Source organism: Oryza sativa, chromosome 5 (assembly GCF_034140825.1).
Source record: "Oryza sativa Japonica Group chromosome 5, ASM3414082v1".
NCBI lineage: Eukaryota > Viridiplantae > Streptophyta > Magnoliopsida > Poales > Poaceae > Oryza > Oryza sativa.
In genome coordinates this window covers 3060001-3076182 of record NC_089039.1, presented here as the reverse complement: position 1 = coordinate 3076182, position 16182 = coordinate 3060001, and the positions used below count along the sequence as shown (strand labels likewise).

At 42.8% G+C, this 16182-nt stretch overlaps 3 protein-coding genes across 3 annotated transcripts; all 3 read right to left on the bottom strand.

Annotated features, from left to right (window-relative positions):
- Window positions 1–643: 643 nt before the first annotated feature.
- Window positions 644–6707, bottom strand: LOC4337837 (villin-1-like). The gene is made up of 20 exons (NM_001420181.1): window positions 6394–6707; window positions 5786–5885; window positions 5627–5695; window positions 5289–5525; window positions 5027–5204; window positions 4807–4942; window positions 4558–4720; window positions 4141–4291; window positions 3971–4056; window positions 3745–3900; window positions 3389–3457; window positions 3230–3298; window positions 2985–3122; window positions 2723–2851; window positions 2476–2623; window positions 2383–2393; window positions 1897–2037; window positions 1680–1808; window positions 1350–1412; window positions 644–1229 (listed from the first exon to the last, which is right to left on the bottom strand). The coding sequence occupies exons 1-20, from the start codon at window positions 6435–6437 to the stop codon at window positions 897–899; spliced, it is 2550 nt and encodes an 849-aa protein (NP_001407110.1). The 5' UTR covers window positions 6438–6707; the 3' UTR covers window positions 644–896.
- Window positions 6708–10461: 3754 nt separating this feature from the next.
- LOC4337836 (E3 ubiquitin-protein ligase SINA-like 10) lies at window positions 10462–11871 on the bottom strand. Its single transcript, XM_015783025.3, has one exon. The coding sequence runs from the start codon at window positions 11790–11792 to the stop codon at window positions 10590–10592; it is 1203 nt and encodes a 400-aa protein (XP_015638511.2). The 5' UTR covers window positions 11793–11871; the 3' UTR covers window positions 10462–10589.
- Window positions 11872–14532: 2661 nt separating this feature from the next.
- Window positions 14533–15487, bottom strand: LOC136356527 (E3 ubiquitin-protein ligase SINA-like 4). Its single transcript, XM_066310543.1, has 2 exons — window positions 15080–15487; window positions 14533–15006 (listed from the first exon to the last, which is right to left on the bottom strand). The coding sequence occupies exons 1-2, from the start codon at window positions 15485–15487 to the stop codon at window positions 14533–14535; spliced, it is 882 nt and encodes a 293-aa protein (XP_066166640.1).
- Between the last annotated feature and the right edge of the window lie 695 nt (window positions 15488–16182).

Genomic DNA, 16182 nt, shown 5'->3' with positions numbered 1-16182 from the left:
ATATGCACGAATTGCGATCAAACTTGTACTGCAGTTCAGAATTTTGGTCGAACTAGAGTTTTATTATTGTGGTTTAAATTTAGTTTGGATCGGGTAAGAACTGTGTTGTTCAACGATTGTTAATGGGCCAAGAAATCCGGCCCGTTAAGGATTGAGGCATACGCGCGGCTGGCGTAATGCTCGATGATCCGGAGTACGGATGGGCCACTATTGGGCCTCGATCGCTTCCCAAACTAGCCCGCTTTTTTAAAGAAAAAAAAACGTAACTGCAGAAATATCGGGTTTTAGGCCCTCTTTTATTCAACTTAGGATTATTATAATCTAGCTTATTAGTTATTAGTAATAAGCTGAAACAAACAATTAGATTATTATAGCAGATTATTATAATCTATAAGCCAGATTATTATAATCTAATAAGCTGCTCTAGCGAAGCTTTTTTCAGATTATTGAGTGGCTAAAGACGCACTACTCCTACATACTTGAGAAAAATTACCCACCTATACCATCAACCGAACAGATAGCTGAGGGCATTATAGACTTTAGCCTTCCAAACCCAATAATCCATACCTCCAATAATCCAGACGAACAAACAACTCATAGCTTATTATATGTCAGTTTATTATAATCCAGCTTATTGTAATCTGGCTTAATAATCTATATTATAATAATCATAAGCTGAAACAAACATGCCTTAGTTAATTCATATTCATATTTGGTGCTTTGTTTTCTTCGTTGCAGTAGAGGAAACTTAATTTAAATTTCCTCTAAAAACCTAATTTAAATTTGAAAATCTAGGGACCTTGTAAAAAGATGGCCGATGTTCTTTGAATTTCATCTGAATCTCAAATTCTTAATGGTACAGGCATATGCAGTTGCAGGTGAGCGTTAGCTGAAGCTCACCGCCGGCGAGGGGTCCCGGTGGCAACCGCCTCCGCCGACGCGTGCAGCGAGGGCGGGAAGAGCCGCCGCGCCACCGTGGACGGCGTCGAGTTCCACGACGCCGGCGACGAGGAGGCGGAGGAGCGGCTTCTCGGAGACGGCGAAGGCGTCGACAGCGACGGTGACAGCGCGGCCGGTGATCTCTCCCTGAGTAGCTTCCCGGTAGAGGCCGAGGCGAACGTCCTCGCCGCCGCTCGCTGCTCCGGCGTGGTCGGCTCCGACGACGATGTCCCCGGCGACCTTCTCGGCAGCGAAGACGATGATGATTTGCGTAGGCTTCTCTCCGGTGTCTGAAATGCATCAGAAAATTCCCAAAAATTATGATGTCTAATTGAAAGATCAGGTAAGGTTCGAGTTAATTCGAAATTTCTAGGTAGAACAATATTCTGTAAGAGAGTTGATTCATTAACCTCCAGCTTTTGTGAAATTCCTTTCAGGATTGCCAGCTTCCTCTCAAATGAGTTGCCAAGCATCTGCATTTGCAAACAGGTTAACCTTTTCCAATTGAGTGCCAGATCCCGATCCCCAGAGGTACGGCATTTTTCAACAAATTTCAATTGAATTTTATTGTTTCAGTTTTGAATTCTCGAAAACCATTTGAAATTTCGTGGTTTTCGATCATTTTTCGTCAACAACGTAAACCCTGCTGGTCACTGCATAGTTCTTGATTCATAAAATGGAAGGAGAAGGACATGTCTGGTTTATCGACAATGATATGATGATCATGTATGTGCACTTACTGTTTGCTTGGAATAATCCCAGTTGAAGAAGCTCGTGAAAAATCTAGGCTCATCCCCTTCAGTGACGATATACATTGTCGTGTCGATTGGCCGTCGTCCGTCCTGATGAATGCCTGCCTGAAGGAACATCTGCAGGTAATGTTGATGAATGAGACTTCCTGTGGAAAATTTATTTTGATAGATCAGAGATCACAAGGAAATTGGAATAATAGAGTACCTTGCCGATATCAAGAGCTTGCTCCTTGGATAAAACACCAGATTGATGTCCAACCCAAATATGGAGTTCTTCGACGCAGTCCAGTATCAATATCTCTTCAGTTACCAGGTCATCCTGAGAGAAGCTGAATACCTCCTTTGCCTGAAAGATAGAAACCGCAACCAAAAAGTTCTCAACCTTCACAACCTTTTATGTGCAAGCTACTAGTAGCTGACTGTATCCTTGTAGAAAATTTTGGGCCTGTTCACTTTGATGCCAAAAAAAACCTTACCAAATTTTGGCATTGCCAAAATTTTGGTAACTATACCAAAATTTCAGTAACTTGCCAAAATTTTGGCATGATTTCTTACATAGTTACCAAAATTTGACAGCAAACTAAATGTAGCTACTTTTTTGGCAACTTTACCAAAATTTGGTAAGATTGAAAATGGCATCAAAGTGAACAGGCCCTTTGTGTTCATCTTGAATCATAAAGGTAGCACTAACCTTGAAGAGACCTGAAAAAAATCATATATTTTGATTAGAAAAGCTTATGTGCATGGAGGCTTTTTCAGGCACGGCAAAATAGCATTTCTATACCTTGTTCGAAATGACAAGTATACAGATGTGGATCTGCAGGCCAATCCTTGACTTGCTTTTCTCTCAAGTATTCTGATCTTCCGCCTAATGCTTCCCAGAAGCGATCAGGTTCAGAACCTTCTCTTACCAACAAGGATTGTTTCAGTGGCTGCCAAAAAATACAAGAAAATTCACAAGGCAATACTTCTCATTTATCAAGGAACATCGCAAAAAAGAATAAGGGGTTTGCTTGCAGTGTTATTCTTACACACAACTTATCCATCATCCTGTCAAGTAAATTGTGGTCACTTGGTGAAGAAAGGCTTCCTAGCCAGGTAAAGAAAGAACCACCAGCTTGCAAAATGTAACAATGCGAAGAATTAAGTGAACTTGCAGCCTGCAATTCAGTTGAGTGATCAAAACACCAGAAAAGCTTACAACAGCAGTTAGTGAGAAAAAATAGAAATGTGATTCAAACAGAGGAGAAAATTGTGTATTTTGCATTTCTTAATACAGTTTTACCAACTCACCAGATCAACCTGAATGGCTCGTATGCAATCATGTTTCAGCCCTTGAACCCGGAATAGAGCAACCCCATTTTTCTGGTACCATCCGTTTGCATCGCTTCTCTGAGAAACGAAGTTCTTATATGCCATACTCCTGCCCCCCTGGAAATGGAAGGAGTCAACAAACTCCAGAATTTTATATCTAGAGATTCCTTTATAATTATTATTCAGCTTCATACACTACATGTAAAAACATTCACAATGTATACCTTGAATATGATCAATGACTTGAATACTAGGAAAAACATTTCTGGTTCTCTGCCCTCGAATACTTGTGCCTGGAATTACATATTGAAAGTTTACAATATCATGGAAATGAAATTTGTGAAGTTTCTGAAGTTGTAGATGAAAGGACTGGAGTAGCTTACCACAACCGCATGCCCTTTTACTGAATCAATCATGCCTGACATTAGTGACGCTGCTGCAACTCTATCTTCCTGTAGTGAAGCACTAACTAAATTAAGAAAAATGAAAGTATAACAGTAACAAACACATTATATGTTTATTAAACAAAGTGAAGCAAAAGCACAAGTACTGGAACAATTTCCAATGGACCTTGTTTTTGACAGACTTTCCTTTCAGCAGGAAATTTGAACTGGTTCTTAGCAAAGAAGTTTTCACAGTTTGGTCACCATTTAACAAATTCCTCGTGGTTTCTGAATGTAGAAATAAGACTAAAATTCTCTAAAAGATGTGTTAGCAAGGAAGTTATCAAAGAGCGCACATTTATGCTGTTCAGTCCAGACCAAGCAAAGAACAAATGATAGTCTTTTCCGTCTTCGATGTAGCTATACCGTATGATATAGCAGTCCCCATTGTATAGTTGTTCCTGCTCCTCAGTGCAAAGCAGGGTTACAGAACCATTGTCCACCAACCAAACCTGTAATATATTTTATTCAGTTTCAAGATACAGCCTCACACATATCAACATAGAGGCAAAGGAGTTTTACCTTCAGACTACCATTACAACTGATGAAGTGACGAGGTTTATCCTCTGGGATTTCTGTGACATCATAGCCCTGATGCTTGAAAATTGCTGCACCATGGTGCTGTATTAGACCAAATTTTCTGAACTCTTAACGAAACCAATTGATACACAAAATAACTAAGGTCCATGCACCTGCCACCTTCTCCCGCCCTGCCTCGTATAACTTTGGCACAGCATTCTTGGGCCAATGCTGAAAATGCATCTTAAATTCAACGGTTTCATGACCTTCTGTCAATATAACTGAACGTGCATTCGATTGCCTTCCTTCACAACGCACATAATCCTAAAAATAGTAGAAGTTGGTGTCAAACACACTAAAGTGTATTCAAGTATTCACACATGTTCTGGCACACTTTGTTTGTTCTGCCTGTAACTTATTTGCAGCTATTCAAATCTGTGGCCATTTTTTTCTGATCTTCTGCTGTTCTGCTACGGATATCATGAGGCAAACTAGGATGGTTGTTTATCTAGTTACTCTAGAAATACAACTACATGATTATATGAACATTGTATAATAATGAAAAGAAACATAATCATATTCCATCTTACTTCTAGGGCAGTAACTGATGTCCTCCTCTCAGAAACCAGTGTTGTCATACCCATCCATAGGAATACTTCGGTGCCACAGTCCAGAATGTAATTTCTGTCCGAGTTCAGCATTTCTCTTTCTAACAGATTTGTCTCCACAGGAACAAGGTTTCTCTTGTTAATCCTACAGACAGGAAAATGGCTAAGAAACAAATTGCTACGTATTAACTCAGGGCTAATGAAATCTGAATTAAAACTGGGCTTAGTCACCAAAATAGTTTCTTGGATGAGGTAGTCATCAGTTCTGTCATAACCGTGTCTTGTACATCACGGGGAATAGGAGCATAGCCTCCAAATAAGTTCCAGAAATCACCAGCATCAGAGTCACCAACAAGTTTCCCATCCTCTATGGTTGATGATAAGAAGTCCGAAATTTCAGTAACCTTCTAGCGATGCTTATGGAAGAAACAATTGTATATAGTACCGGTACCTATAGTCGCAATCTCACATCTGCCACAATGTCGGTTCTCTTTGAGGTGCTTAACAACATCTAAAGCCTTAGCCCTTGTTTGCATGCTAGAGTTACATCCACTGAAAAGGAAGATCTTTGATTCCGTGTCCACGACAAACACTGCCTTGTGATCTAGGGAGGACCGTGAAAACGGTACCTGAGGTAGCATTAGAATAGCATTGGTTATCTTACATCAGCAAACACCAAAGATGTCGGAAAATTTTGAAATAGAAATTCTTACTTCTGTTACACGGGCTACATGCTCTCCTTCGCACCTAAACATTGTTGTATCCTTTGATTTATCTCCATATATTCTCATGTGCGAAGACAAGCTACCTTGTATGGGGATGATGCATGGTTTGAAGTATGACAAGAACTTGTCGGATTCTTCGCCTTGTGTTTCCCTATATTGGACCGTGTTCGAGCCCAGTGCTACATCCAACTCAATAGCCTTGTCAGAGGCCGTCAGACAATCCTCCTGTGTGGTCACAATGCAGGAGACAGACAAAGTCATAAGCAAAATGTATATCCAAGCAAAACAAGTGTAGCTATAAACAGATCAATTCTGCAGTGGCACACCTCTTTGGCTTCCTCCCCTACCCAGTAGTGCACATTGTGCTGGCGAACTCCGCTTTTAAGCTCAACGGTCTGAAACATCGTAAATCATGTGAATTCGCTTGCGCAAATCAGCAAAATATGACCAATGTTACAGCTGAATCTGACTTTTGAGAAACTTACACTTAGTATGATGTAGGTGTTCCCAGTGTAGAACTTGCCATGCAATGATTTTTCAATTGCAATTAGATTGCTACCCATAATGCACCAAATGTCCAGTCCCCTGGAACCATAGATTATCTTCCTTAATTGACAAACAACATAGGCTACATTTATCCCCAACACTTACAGCACAGAGGTAAAACCAAGAATGGCATCACTAGTTACACAGGACTTTGACCGCCTTGAATTTTACTAAACCCATTCCTACCAAGATTGTAGAGTTCTAAGTAATTGTCTTTGTATTTAAAAAAAAAACCTACCACACGTTCCCTTGTGATAGCAATAAAATAACTCAACAAAGTTCTCCTGTTTTTTACTCCATTCAGATAGAGAAGATGCATTTGTAGATGTTCTTGAGTAGAAATTAATTACCAAGCAAGTACATTTTGATTTTGTAACCAAACACCTTAAAAGCAAAGGAGAGAGGATGAGAATCTTGCGAAGGCATATTCAAACACCAATCCCCCAAGATTCCAGCTTCATCATCCAGATACAGAACAATACAACCAAACGGAATCAAACAAAAAAAGAAGAAACAGCAAAGCTAAAGATCGAGAGAGAAGACGTACGGCTTGTCGCCGACGCCGAGGAATGCATCGTCGACGCCCTTCATGGCCGCCGTCGCCGGCAGCAGCAGAGAGAGAGGAGGTCGCTGCAAAGCTCACCGCCGCAGCACAGGCATAGCTCTGCACTTCACTCACTCGCTCACTGACCAAGATGAGGATGCAGCTGAGGCGAGTTGAGAAGAAATGGAATGAGCACTGAGCAGAGGATGCAGAGAGAGGAGAGAAGAGAGAGAGAGAGAGAGAGGGAGAGAAAGGGAAAGGCGAGCAAGAAGCTGGTGGTGGTAGGAGTAGTAAAAGTTTGGTAGGACAGCAGCAGCAGCAGCAAACCATCACTGCACCCAGGAGGGAGCATTTTCTTCTTTGATTTTCTCGCTCTCCCGCGGGCCGCGGGCTCCACCACCGCCATTACCATACCAACCAGTAGAGAGAGAAAAGACGACGCAGCTGCAGGAGAGAGAAAGAAGAAGAAGAAGAAGAAAAAGGCCATTGCTTTGCGTTGAAGCTGCTGACGTGCGTTGCTTTTTACCCTTTCTCTTTGACCAGCACTCCCTCCTTTTTAGTATTATATTATATAAATCGTTTTATTTTTCTAAACATTTTATTTATCAGTTTTTTTTAAAAAAAATAGTACTAATATTTACAACGTCAAATTAGTTTTATTAAATCTAACATAAATATACTTTGATATTATATATGTTTTGTATTTGAAAATGTTAGTATATTTTTCTATAAACTTAATCAAACTTTAAAATATTAATGAAAAGAAAGTCAAACGATAACGGAGGGAGTAATGTACTGAGGGAGTAATGTATTGCGGTGGTAGTGACAGAGAGGTACTAGAGGTTTTAACGGCGCCAAGGATACTAGAGACCTAGAGTACATGTTTTTGTTTATTTATTTATTGCATGTCATGTACTACTCTGTAATTAAGAAAAAATATTGAAAAATGTGAGTGTATAATGGTATTGTCAACAAAATGTCAATGTGTCATGCTTAATTCATTTAAAACACGCTCCATCCCAAAAGATTGATTGCGGTAGTAATAAAAGATACCATTCTTGTCACTGCAAAAGTTTTTTTTTCCTTTGTGTGTGAGTACTCCTCCCTCCATTTTAGGTTATAAAACGTTTTAACTTTGGTGAAAAGTAAACTACTTTAAGTTTGGCTAATTCTATAGAAAATAATAGTAATAGTTATAATATCAGCATAGTTTTATTAAAATCTATAATTGAATAAATTTTTATAATATAGTTGTCTTGGGTTAAAAATATTATTATATTTTTTTATAGAATTAGTCAAATTTAGAGTAGTTTAACTTTGACCAAAGTTAAAATATTTTATAATCTAAAACGGATGGAGTACATAAATAAGAAAAAAGATCATTGAAAAATGAGAATGTAAAGTGCTGTTTGTTAACAAAATATCAATGCACCATGCTAGACTCATTTAATCCACACATGCTAAATTCCTGTGTACTACTTCCTGACCAAACGATATGGGCCGCACGTAGGCTGCTGTTCCGTTCCGGCCCAATATGTAGGCCGCAGATTTATTCAGGCCAACACAAATGGTCTGAACGTAATCCGCAATCGATATTATTTTAATTTTTAATTTTACTAAAAAAATTACCGTACGTTACAACAGGTGAATACTATTTTAATCATATACGGTTTAGGTAGGGTAAATTTACTCTGGAAATTCTCTTGAATTGTTTCTTTACAAAATCATGAGCTGCAATGCAATTAGGAGTTTGAATTTCGTCTCAAGTTAGCATACGAGTTTTTTTAAAAGATATTTCTTATACAACTCTTTTTGTATTTCCAAAAACAAACAAACATAAAAACTGACTCAAACACGAATATATATTTTCCAAAATCAAACAAAATTAAAAACCGACTCAAACAAGAATGACATATCAAAATATCGATAAAAACATTTTCAATTTTTATAATAGTAGAGATTTGTTAAAATATTTAAAAAACAATTTTTGGTTTTAAAGTTTTACAGATCTAGTACACTCTAACGTGCTCTGGAAAAGCTTTTTTAAACATCTTTGAAAGTATGACATGACACACATTATCCGTTGACGCATGCTAACTGTCATTTTGCAGGCAGCTGAACAGTTCAAACTTCCAAGGAAGAATCTTGCCGGCTACCGCCATTGCCGCCAACGACGACACGAGCAAACCTAGTGCAAGCATCCACTATGAGGTATCACAGGGTGACACCTAGGATGAAGAGCTGCAAAGACATTTTTTTCACAGTGCAAGTACCGCTAGTGGGACCCACAGATACTACTTTACCAAATCCCCTCATCAGAGCAGCATCCTCCCTCCTCACATCACGCCCTCACCTCCTCCAACTCCACCAGCCCTCCCCTTGCCCCTCCGCCGGCGCCGGCTCAACGACAAAAATAATATATTATAGGAGTGGACTATTATTAATATGCATGGTTCCTGCATCAATGCTTGAACGATGCTTAATTCACATAACTAATTTTTTTTGGCATATATTGCATGCAGAAATAGACGATCCACCGAACTTGCATGTATAGTTTCCTACTTAAAGGGGTAGTTTTAACAAAGAATAATGATATAGAAATAGTAGTTTGAGATGTTGTTTATGTAGAAAAAGAGACTATCCAACATTTAGTTTTGGAATGCCATTATGCAAAGTTTCTATGAAGAGCTTTACAAATTTCTTCTGGTTTATATCCTCCATATAGTATTTCTCATATCATTGGGAATTAGCTCGTGGGTATTGAACCAGAAACTTATTTTTTAGGAGCATCTACTATATATTGGACTCTATAGTTTAATAGAAATGATATGGTTTTTAATAAATCACCGTCTGTATTTTATATGCAGGTTCTTTTTAGGAAAATATTCCGCTCCGGTTATGAACTCAAATATAAAGGTGTGATAATGATATCAAGCTAATAAAAACTGCATGTCGACTACTTGAGCCAATGGTCATACAGCTTTTCACTAACTTTGTTAGAGGTTCACAAATATGATTCAATAATTAAGGGGTCTTTGTTTTGTGTGGGTGATTATTAGCTTGTGTTTCCTTCTGCTTTGTTGGTGTATTTTTAAGACTTGTTTTTTTGCACTAGTTTACTCTAATTTGTATAATAATTGGTTGTAACTCGTTAAGCAAAGGGCAGATTTTATTCTATCATCTAAAAAATGCACCCGCAAGAATCAAGAACCCATCTTGCTCCATCGTTGAAATACATTACTAGATGAGGTGATTAACCGACACTTTGCAAAAAGAAAAAAAGAAAACAGCAAATCAACGCACATAAATCACTCTGATCTCAATGGATCGCACGCTGAGCCTGGGCAACTGCTCTAGCTAGGCGGTGAATCCGCCGCTGCCATAAGCCATCCACCAAGCACATGTTTCATGTTCTTAGCATGTTTCAAAATCAAAAGCGCAGTTTGAAACAAAAAATTGACACCGTTTCCATTTCATCACAAAACTAACATTCAACCTTGTCATCTTGCCAGCCTCTTTAAATCAGATTACACTTTTAGATAAAAAAAATCAGATTATCCTTTGTGATTATATTGTTTTTTAGTATCAGCCATATAAAAACTTTCACTTTTAGAGGGATCTTGAATTTCCACGGCTTCTTAAAAGGATATCTTGTCTGAATTTTCAAGGCTCAATAATTTGACAGTGAAATGCCCCTGTTTATGTTCAGTCAGATCAATTGTCTGACATTCAGTTTTTAATTGTCTCCCGATAGGGTTCTTCTAATTTATTTTTTTTTAGAAAAAAAACTCTCTGCATTGCTTTCTTCATAGCAATATTCTTTGTAAATGTTATATCGATGAGCTTGGGTATTGTTCATTCAAAGGCTTAAGGCCTCTCTCCTCTATCAAATCATCTGCCCAGAAGGCATTTTTCACATTGTCAACTTTCTTTTGTACAAAACTTATAAAAACCAATTTTATTTCCTCAGTTTGTTTTTACTCTGGGAGAGTGTTGTTTTGTATTTCCTTCTGTATTTCCGATTTTTGTTTGTAAGCATTAATTTTTTTTTTTTGCCACAACTCATCCTCATTATCCAAATTCAAATTCCAAATCCACATAACCAGCTGAATTCACACATGGACTCCTAATTAAACAAAATGATAATTCATGCATTAACTCCTAATTAACAAAAATCTGATGCTTGTGCCTAGTTGATCTTAATACTTGATACGCACACGGATTTGGACACCATCCTCGTTGTCTCCTCCGACGACATGTCGCGGCACGACGAACTGGAAGCGCCGCCGGCGATCCGGCACGCCGTCGGCGAGGTCGCTGTAGCCTATGTGGAACACCGACTTCTGGTAGTGGCTGATGCACAGGCCGCCGCCGGCGTCGTCGGCGGGGCGCGAGACGTGCAGCCGGAGCTCGCACTGCATCTCGGCGGCGGGCGCGGCGTGCGGGTGGATGCAGAGCACGGAGATGGCGCGGCCGAGCGGCTCGCGCGTCATGTTCAGCATGATCAGGCGGTGGTCGCCGCCGCCGCGGTGTTCGACGCGGTGGAAGTTGAAGCCGTCGTGGAGGCGGTGCGTCTCGCCGGCCCTGACGTCGGCGACGCACGGCCAGGCGTGCGCGGCGGCGAAGTGGTCGAGGAGCGCGGCGGTGGAGCCGGCGAAGCCGCAGGACTCGCCGGGGCAGCGGCACGGCGCGTGCGGGCACGCGCGGCGGTGCGCGTCGAGGGCGTGGTACGCCGGCGTGGCGCCGCAGCCGTGCGCGGCGTGCGGGCACGCCACGCGGATGGCGTCCACCAGGCGCTCCAGCGCGTGGCAGCGCCGGTACTCGCCGCCGGCGACGGCGGCGCGGCAGACGTGGCACCTCCCCGCCGGCGCCAGCTTGTCGCGGCACGGCGCGCACACGACGTGCCCCACCTCGCACTGGAAGATGGGCGGCCTCAGCGGGAGGCAGCACACGCCGCACTCGAGCGCGTCGGCGTCCTCCACCGTCACGCCGGCGACGGCGACCACCGGGCGCGCCGACGACGCCTGCTCGGAGTGATGGAACGTCTCTACCTCCGCCTCCCCACCATGGACGCCGCCGCCTCTTTCCTCTTCTTCCTCCATATCATCACCATCAGGTGATTGATCAGGCTCGTCTCCGCCATTGTCACCTTCCTCGTCGTGGCCATCACTCTCCTCCATCGCAGCTGCAGCATCATCACCATCACCATCAGCTTCGCCATGGCTTTGTTCATCTTCCTCCTCCACTTCCTCGCCGCCATCGTCGTCTTCCTCGTGGCCATGGCTCTCGATCTCCTCGATTGCGACATAGACGCGACGCTTCTTCCTCGCCATGGTGTCACCTTCGTGATCCAACGCCGCCATGACTCGCCGCCTGGAAGAAGAGGCTATCGATCTCGCCATCCAAGTCAAGAACACACTCGTTTTTCGTAAGCTCGTATATGAGAGATGTATAAATGTGTAATGTAATCAAATCAAATTGAGCATTAGGATTTAGGAGTCGAGCAGGTGTATAAATAGAGATGCATGGCTTGGATCCTAAGCAACCGCGAAGAGATAAAAGTAGGAACTAATCATAGCATACCATAACAAACTCGATCCTATCTAATCTAATCTTAACATCCCCAACTAATCACATCCTACCAATCTTATCTAATCTAACCATATAGGGCATGTGCAATGTTTGTTAATAGTGGTCTCTTAGCATTGCTAATTAGAAATATTTGTTGACATGGACAAGAGAGAAAGAAGAGAGACAAGATATGGGTAACAACGGCTCAACAAGGACTCTTATAGCCTTTATAATATGAAAACACAGTTGCATGTATAGATGGCCATAAGTCTCGAGGCCCGACGGCCCGACCCAAGCACGACATGACACGACTGGTGTTGGGCTCGTGCCAGCCCGGCTCGACAGTTAGGCCGTTCCTAGGCCGATGCCTTAGCACGATGGGCCAGCTTGGCACGACACGATCAAAGGAAAATAGTTGACGGATTCAAAATAGACTTATGTCAGGATTACAGATAAGGCATACCTTCTATCCTACGACTTATGGAATATACCGATAAGGTATACCTTTGCATATACGGATTGTCCCCGTAAATGTCGTGTGGAAACCGTTTAAATTATAGAAAATATCTCTACGAGTCAAGTGATTTCCAAAGTCCTACTCGGAAGAGACAGAGTTTCTATTATATTGTACCAGGTCCGATATCCTCAAAACCTTTCTTGGGGGTCAAGATGATCCACGGTATAAAAGGGACCCCTTGGGAGAGATTCAAGGCATCCAATTCAATCGCCAACATCCCCACCAAAGTTTACGAAGCCGGAGTACGTGGAGCCAACTCGCCGGGAGATCTCGTCAAATCCCTCGACTGCGATCTCGTCGGTATCATCTGTTTCGACTACTCTCTTTGTAATCTGTTCTCGTCATCATTAATCTCATATAAACTGGACTAGAGCTATTACCTGATAAGGGACCTGAACCAGTATGATCCTTGTCTTTTGTGTGCTTAATGTCGTACTACGTAGACCCTCGTTCCAACGTACCCCAATACTCTACTCATCTGGTCAGCGAGTATCACTTGTCGACAACTTAGTTCAGCCATGTAATGCACGGTCCGAAGAGAAGAGGGATACAAAATAGACTTATTCCAACCATATATGACAACCCAAAAAAATGAGGAGGAAAATAGACTTATTCTATGTAGAAGCACAATGGGTTGTAGTGCCTTCGCGCCAGCCCGGCACGGCCCGAGCCTTATTGGGACGTGGATGTAGCTTGTGGGTAGGCACAGCCTGGCCTAGAGTGTAGGTCGGGCTATGCCGGCCCGACTGACCTCGGCTAGGCCCAGTCGTGCCTGGGCCATGCCGGACCGGGCGGCCCATTTGACCATCTATAGTTGTATGGGGTGTAAAAATAGAAAGAATAGTAATAAAAGTAATATATTTTGAGTTAATATTTAGAGTCTTTATGGTCTCTTGGATTATCTAAGAGATTATACTTATCTCTACCATTGAACATGTTCACATTGCCACTAATCAAATCTTACCATAACAATCCATCTATTTAACCATGTATTGTAACATCCAAGCAGTTAGAAAAGCCTATACTTAGACTAGAGCAGAAACCAATAAGAGTACTAAACACTAATAATAACCCTGGTGGCCGATGCCGATGTAGCTGAAATGAAGGACTTGATGGAGAGTCGTGATGGAAGTAACCATGTATAGAATAGCCGCGGTCTATATATATGGGACCACCTATACATTTGTCGACAAATTTTCTACTAAAAATTTGACAGATGTAATTATAGTACAATCGTAGTGTAATTACAATGTAACTTGTATGTAATTACACTGTAACTTGCACGTAACTACAGTGTAACTTGTATGTAAGTTTCACGTAATTTTGAATCGTTAGATCTATTACAAGATTTGTTCTATGGAGGAAGAAAAAAATCACATCACACACATATATGAAAGAATTTGTTCCCACGACCTCTATTTTACTGAAATAACATGTTACCGACAGATTCTTGAAAGTTACATACAAGTTACATTATAGTTACAGTGTAATTACATGCAAGTTACAGTGTAATTACACTACGATTGTACTGTAATTACATCTGACAAATATTAGGGGGAGAAATTTGATGACAAATATCTAGCAAAATCGTAATCTAAGACAGGTTGTGAGACGCGCATGGGATACCATTGCACCATGGACAATGGTGCATGAGGACACGCTAAGGATGAAGACGGTGAAGTGATTGCTATACTCAATAGGGAAGATAACACTGGAGAGTCGAAACTATCAAACCATGGAGGAAAAAATACCACACTAGGTTTTTCGAGCCCCAGAACAACTCGGTACAAACACACGTAGTAGTTTTTCGGACTAAGATTTGTTCATGTTCAATGTAGTATGTGATAATTAGAACATGAACGAATGATATAAACAGAGATCAAACTTAAACAAAAGTGGGAGACCGATCACGGGATCGATTATCAAGAACATCTCCATCAAGCTAGAATGTTGCATATATCATTTCACTTTTAAGGCACCGAGATGATGCATACATAAACACTACTCGGAAACCTTATCCTAAATAACAAAATTTCATCAAAATCACAGCAACATCAAATAATACGCACACGGATTCGGATGCCACCCTCGTCGTCGTCTCCGACGACGCACCTTGGCACGACGAACTTGAAGGTCGTCTTGTGATCGGCGAGGTCGCCGCACCCTAGGGGGAACTCGGACTTCTGGTAGTGGCGGCGGCGCAGCTGGCCACCGTCGACGCCATCGTCGCCGTTGAGCGGGACGAACAGCTCGAGCTCACATTGCATCGTCTTGGCGGCGGCGGCGGCGGCGAGGGGGTGTATGCAGAGCACGGAGATGGCGCGGCCGAGCGCCTCCCGCGTCACGTTCAGCATGACCAGGCGGTGATGGGAGGCGTCGCCGGGGCGGCGGAGATCGACGACGCGGAGGAAGTTGAGGCCGTCGCGGAGGAGGACGCTGACCGCCTCGCTGGCCCAGGCGCATGGCCATCTGTGCGCGGCGGCGAAGTGGTCGACGAGCGCGGCGGTGGAGCCGACGAAGCCGCAGCGCTCGCCGGGGCAGTGGCACGGCGCGTGCGGGCACGCGCGGCGGTGCGCGTCGAGGCCGTGGGGTGGCGCAGACGTGGGCGGCGTGCGGGCACGCGACGCGGATGGCGTCCACCAGGCGCTCCAAGGCGTGGCAGCGCCGGTAGCCTCCGCCGCCGCAGACGTGGCACCTGACCGCCGCCGCCGCCGCCGCCGCCAGCTTGTCGCGGCACGGCGAGCACACGACGTGCCCGTCCTCGCACTGGAAGACGGGAGGCCTCAGCGGGAGGCGGCACACGCCGCACTCGAGCGCGTCGGCGTCGGCGACCGTGACGAACGCTCGTCTCGACGACGACGGCGGCGCCTGCTCCTCGGAGGCAGCCATCTCTGCCTCCCCGACATGCACGCCGGTGCTTTCCTCTTCCTCCTCCTCAACAACAGCAGTTTCACGTTGGCTTTCTTCCTCCTCGCCGCCGCCATTGTCGTCTTCCTCCTCCTCCGACATGGCTCGCCGACTGGGGTGGGAAGAGGACGCCATCGATCTCTGCATTTTTCTCTGCAAGGTTGTTGGTTGCTTCCACTGTTTTCGCTCGGTTAGTTTGGGATCGTGCCGAATTCTCAGAGAAAAGCTGCCGTTTCATGATTTTATCGCACCACCGGGTTTTACAATTTCAAAAGTTCGCTAAATCACCGAAATTTTGGGAATTTCGGTGATTTTTGGCCGAAATCATTTCAAAATTTTAAATCAATTTTAGTAAACTTTGACTAAATTCACACAAAATTAGAAAAAAAAATAAATATGGGCGAGATATGTGCTTGCTGGTTGTTTTGGGGGGAGGGGGATTACCGAAATTTAGGAATTTTCCTAAAATTCGTTCCGGAATTGCAATCCCTACACACCACCAAGCATGTGTTCTTGTCACTTTTGTGTTTGATCGAGGGTTAACTCTGTTTGGCATAACTTTATAGATGTTAGATCTGTTAGATTTAAAGTTTGTAAATCAAATAATGATGGTTTGAACTTTTGTATTTCATCTAAAATTCCAAAAAAATGATTCATTCAAATGTCATCAACACAATCATATTCAAAATTTTTTGAGTCTAATTTTTCTTTTTGACCCTTTTTGAAAACTTATTTCATAAATAGACATCTAGAAATATTATTCTAGTAATGAACCCTTTTCGTGGAGCCAACGTCAT

Excerpts from the sequence above, each read along its gene's own strand:
- LOC136356527 (XM_066310543.1), bottom strand. The coding sequence starts at position 15,487 with ATGTCGGAGGAGGAGGAAGACGACAATGGCGGCGGCGAGGAGGAAGAA. Across the intron at positions 15,007-15,079 it reads CGTGCCCGCACGCCGCCCAC|CGCTGCGGCTTCGTCGGCTC; the intron begins GTCTGCGCCACC and ends TGCCCCGGCGAG.
- LOC4337836 (XM_015783025.3), bottom strand. The coding sequence starts at position 11,792 with ATGGCGAGATCGATAGCCTCTTCTTCCAGGCGGCGAGTCATGGCGGCG.
- LOC4337837 (NM_001420181.1), bottom strand. The coding sequence starts at position 6,437 with ATGAAGGGCGTCGACGATGCATTCCTCGGCGTCGGCGACAAGCC. Across the intron at positions 5,205-5,288 it reads ATGTAGCCCGTGTAACAGAA|GTACCGTTTTCACGGTCCTC; the intron begins GTAAGAATTTCT and ends ATGCTACCTCAG. Across the intron at positions 1,230-1,349 it reads GAATTTCACAAAAGCTGGAG|ACACCGGAGAGAAGCCTACG; the intron begins GTTAATGAATCA and ends GATGCATTTCAG.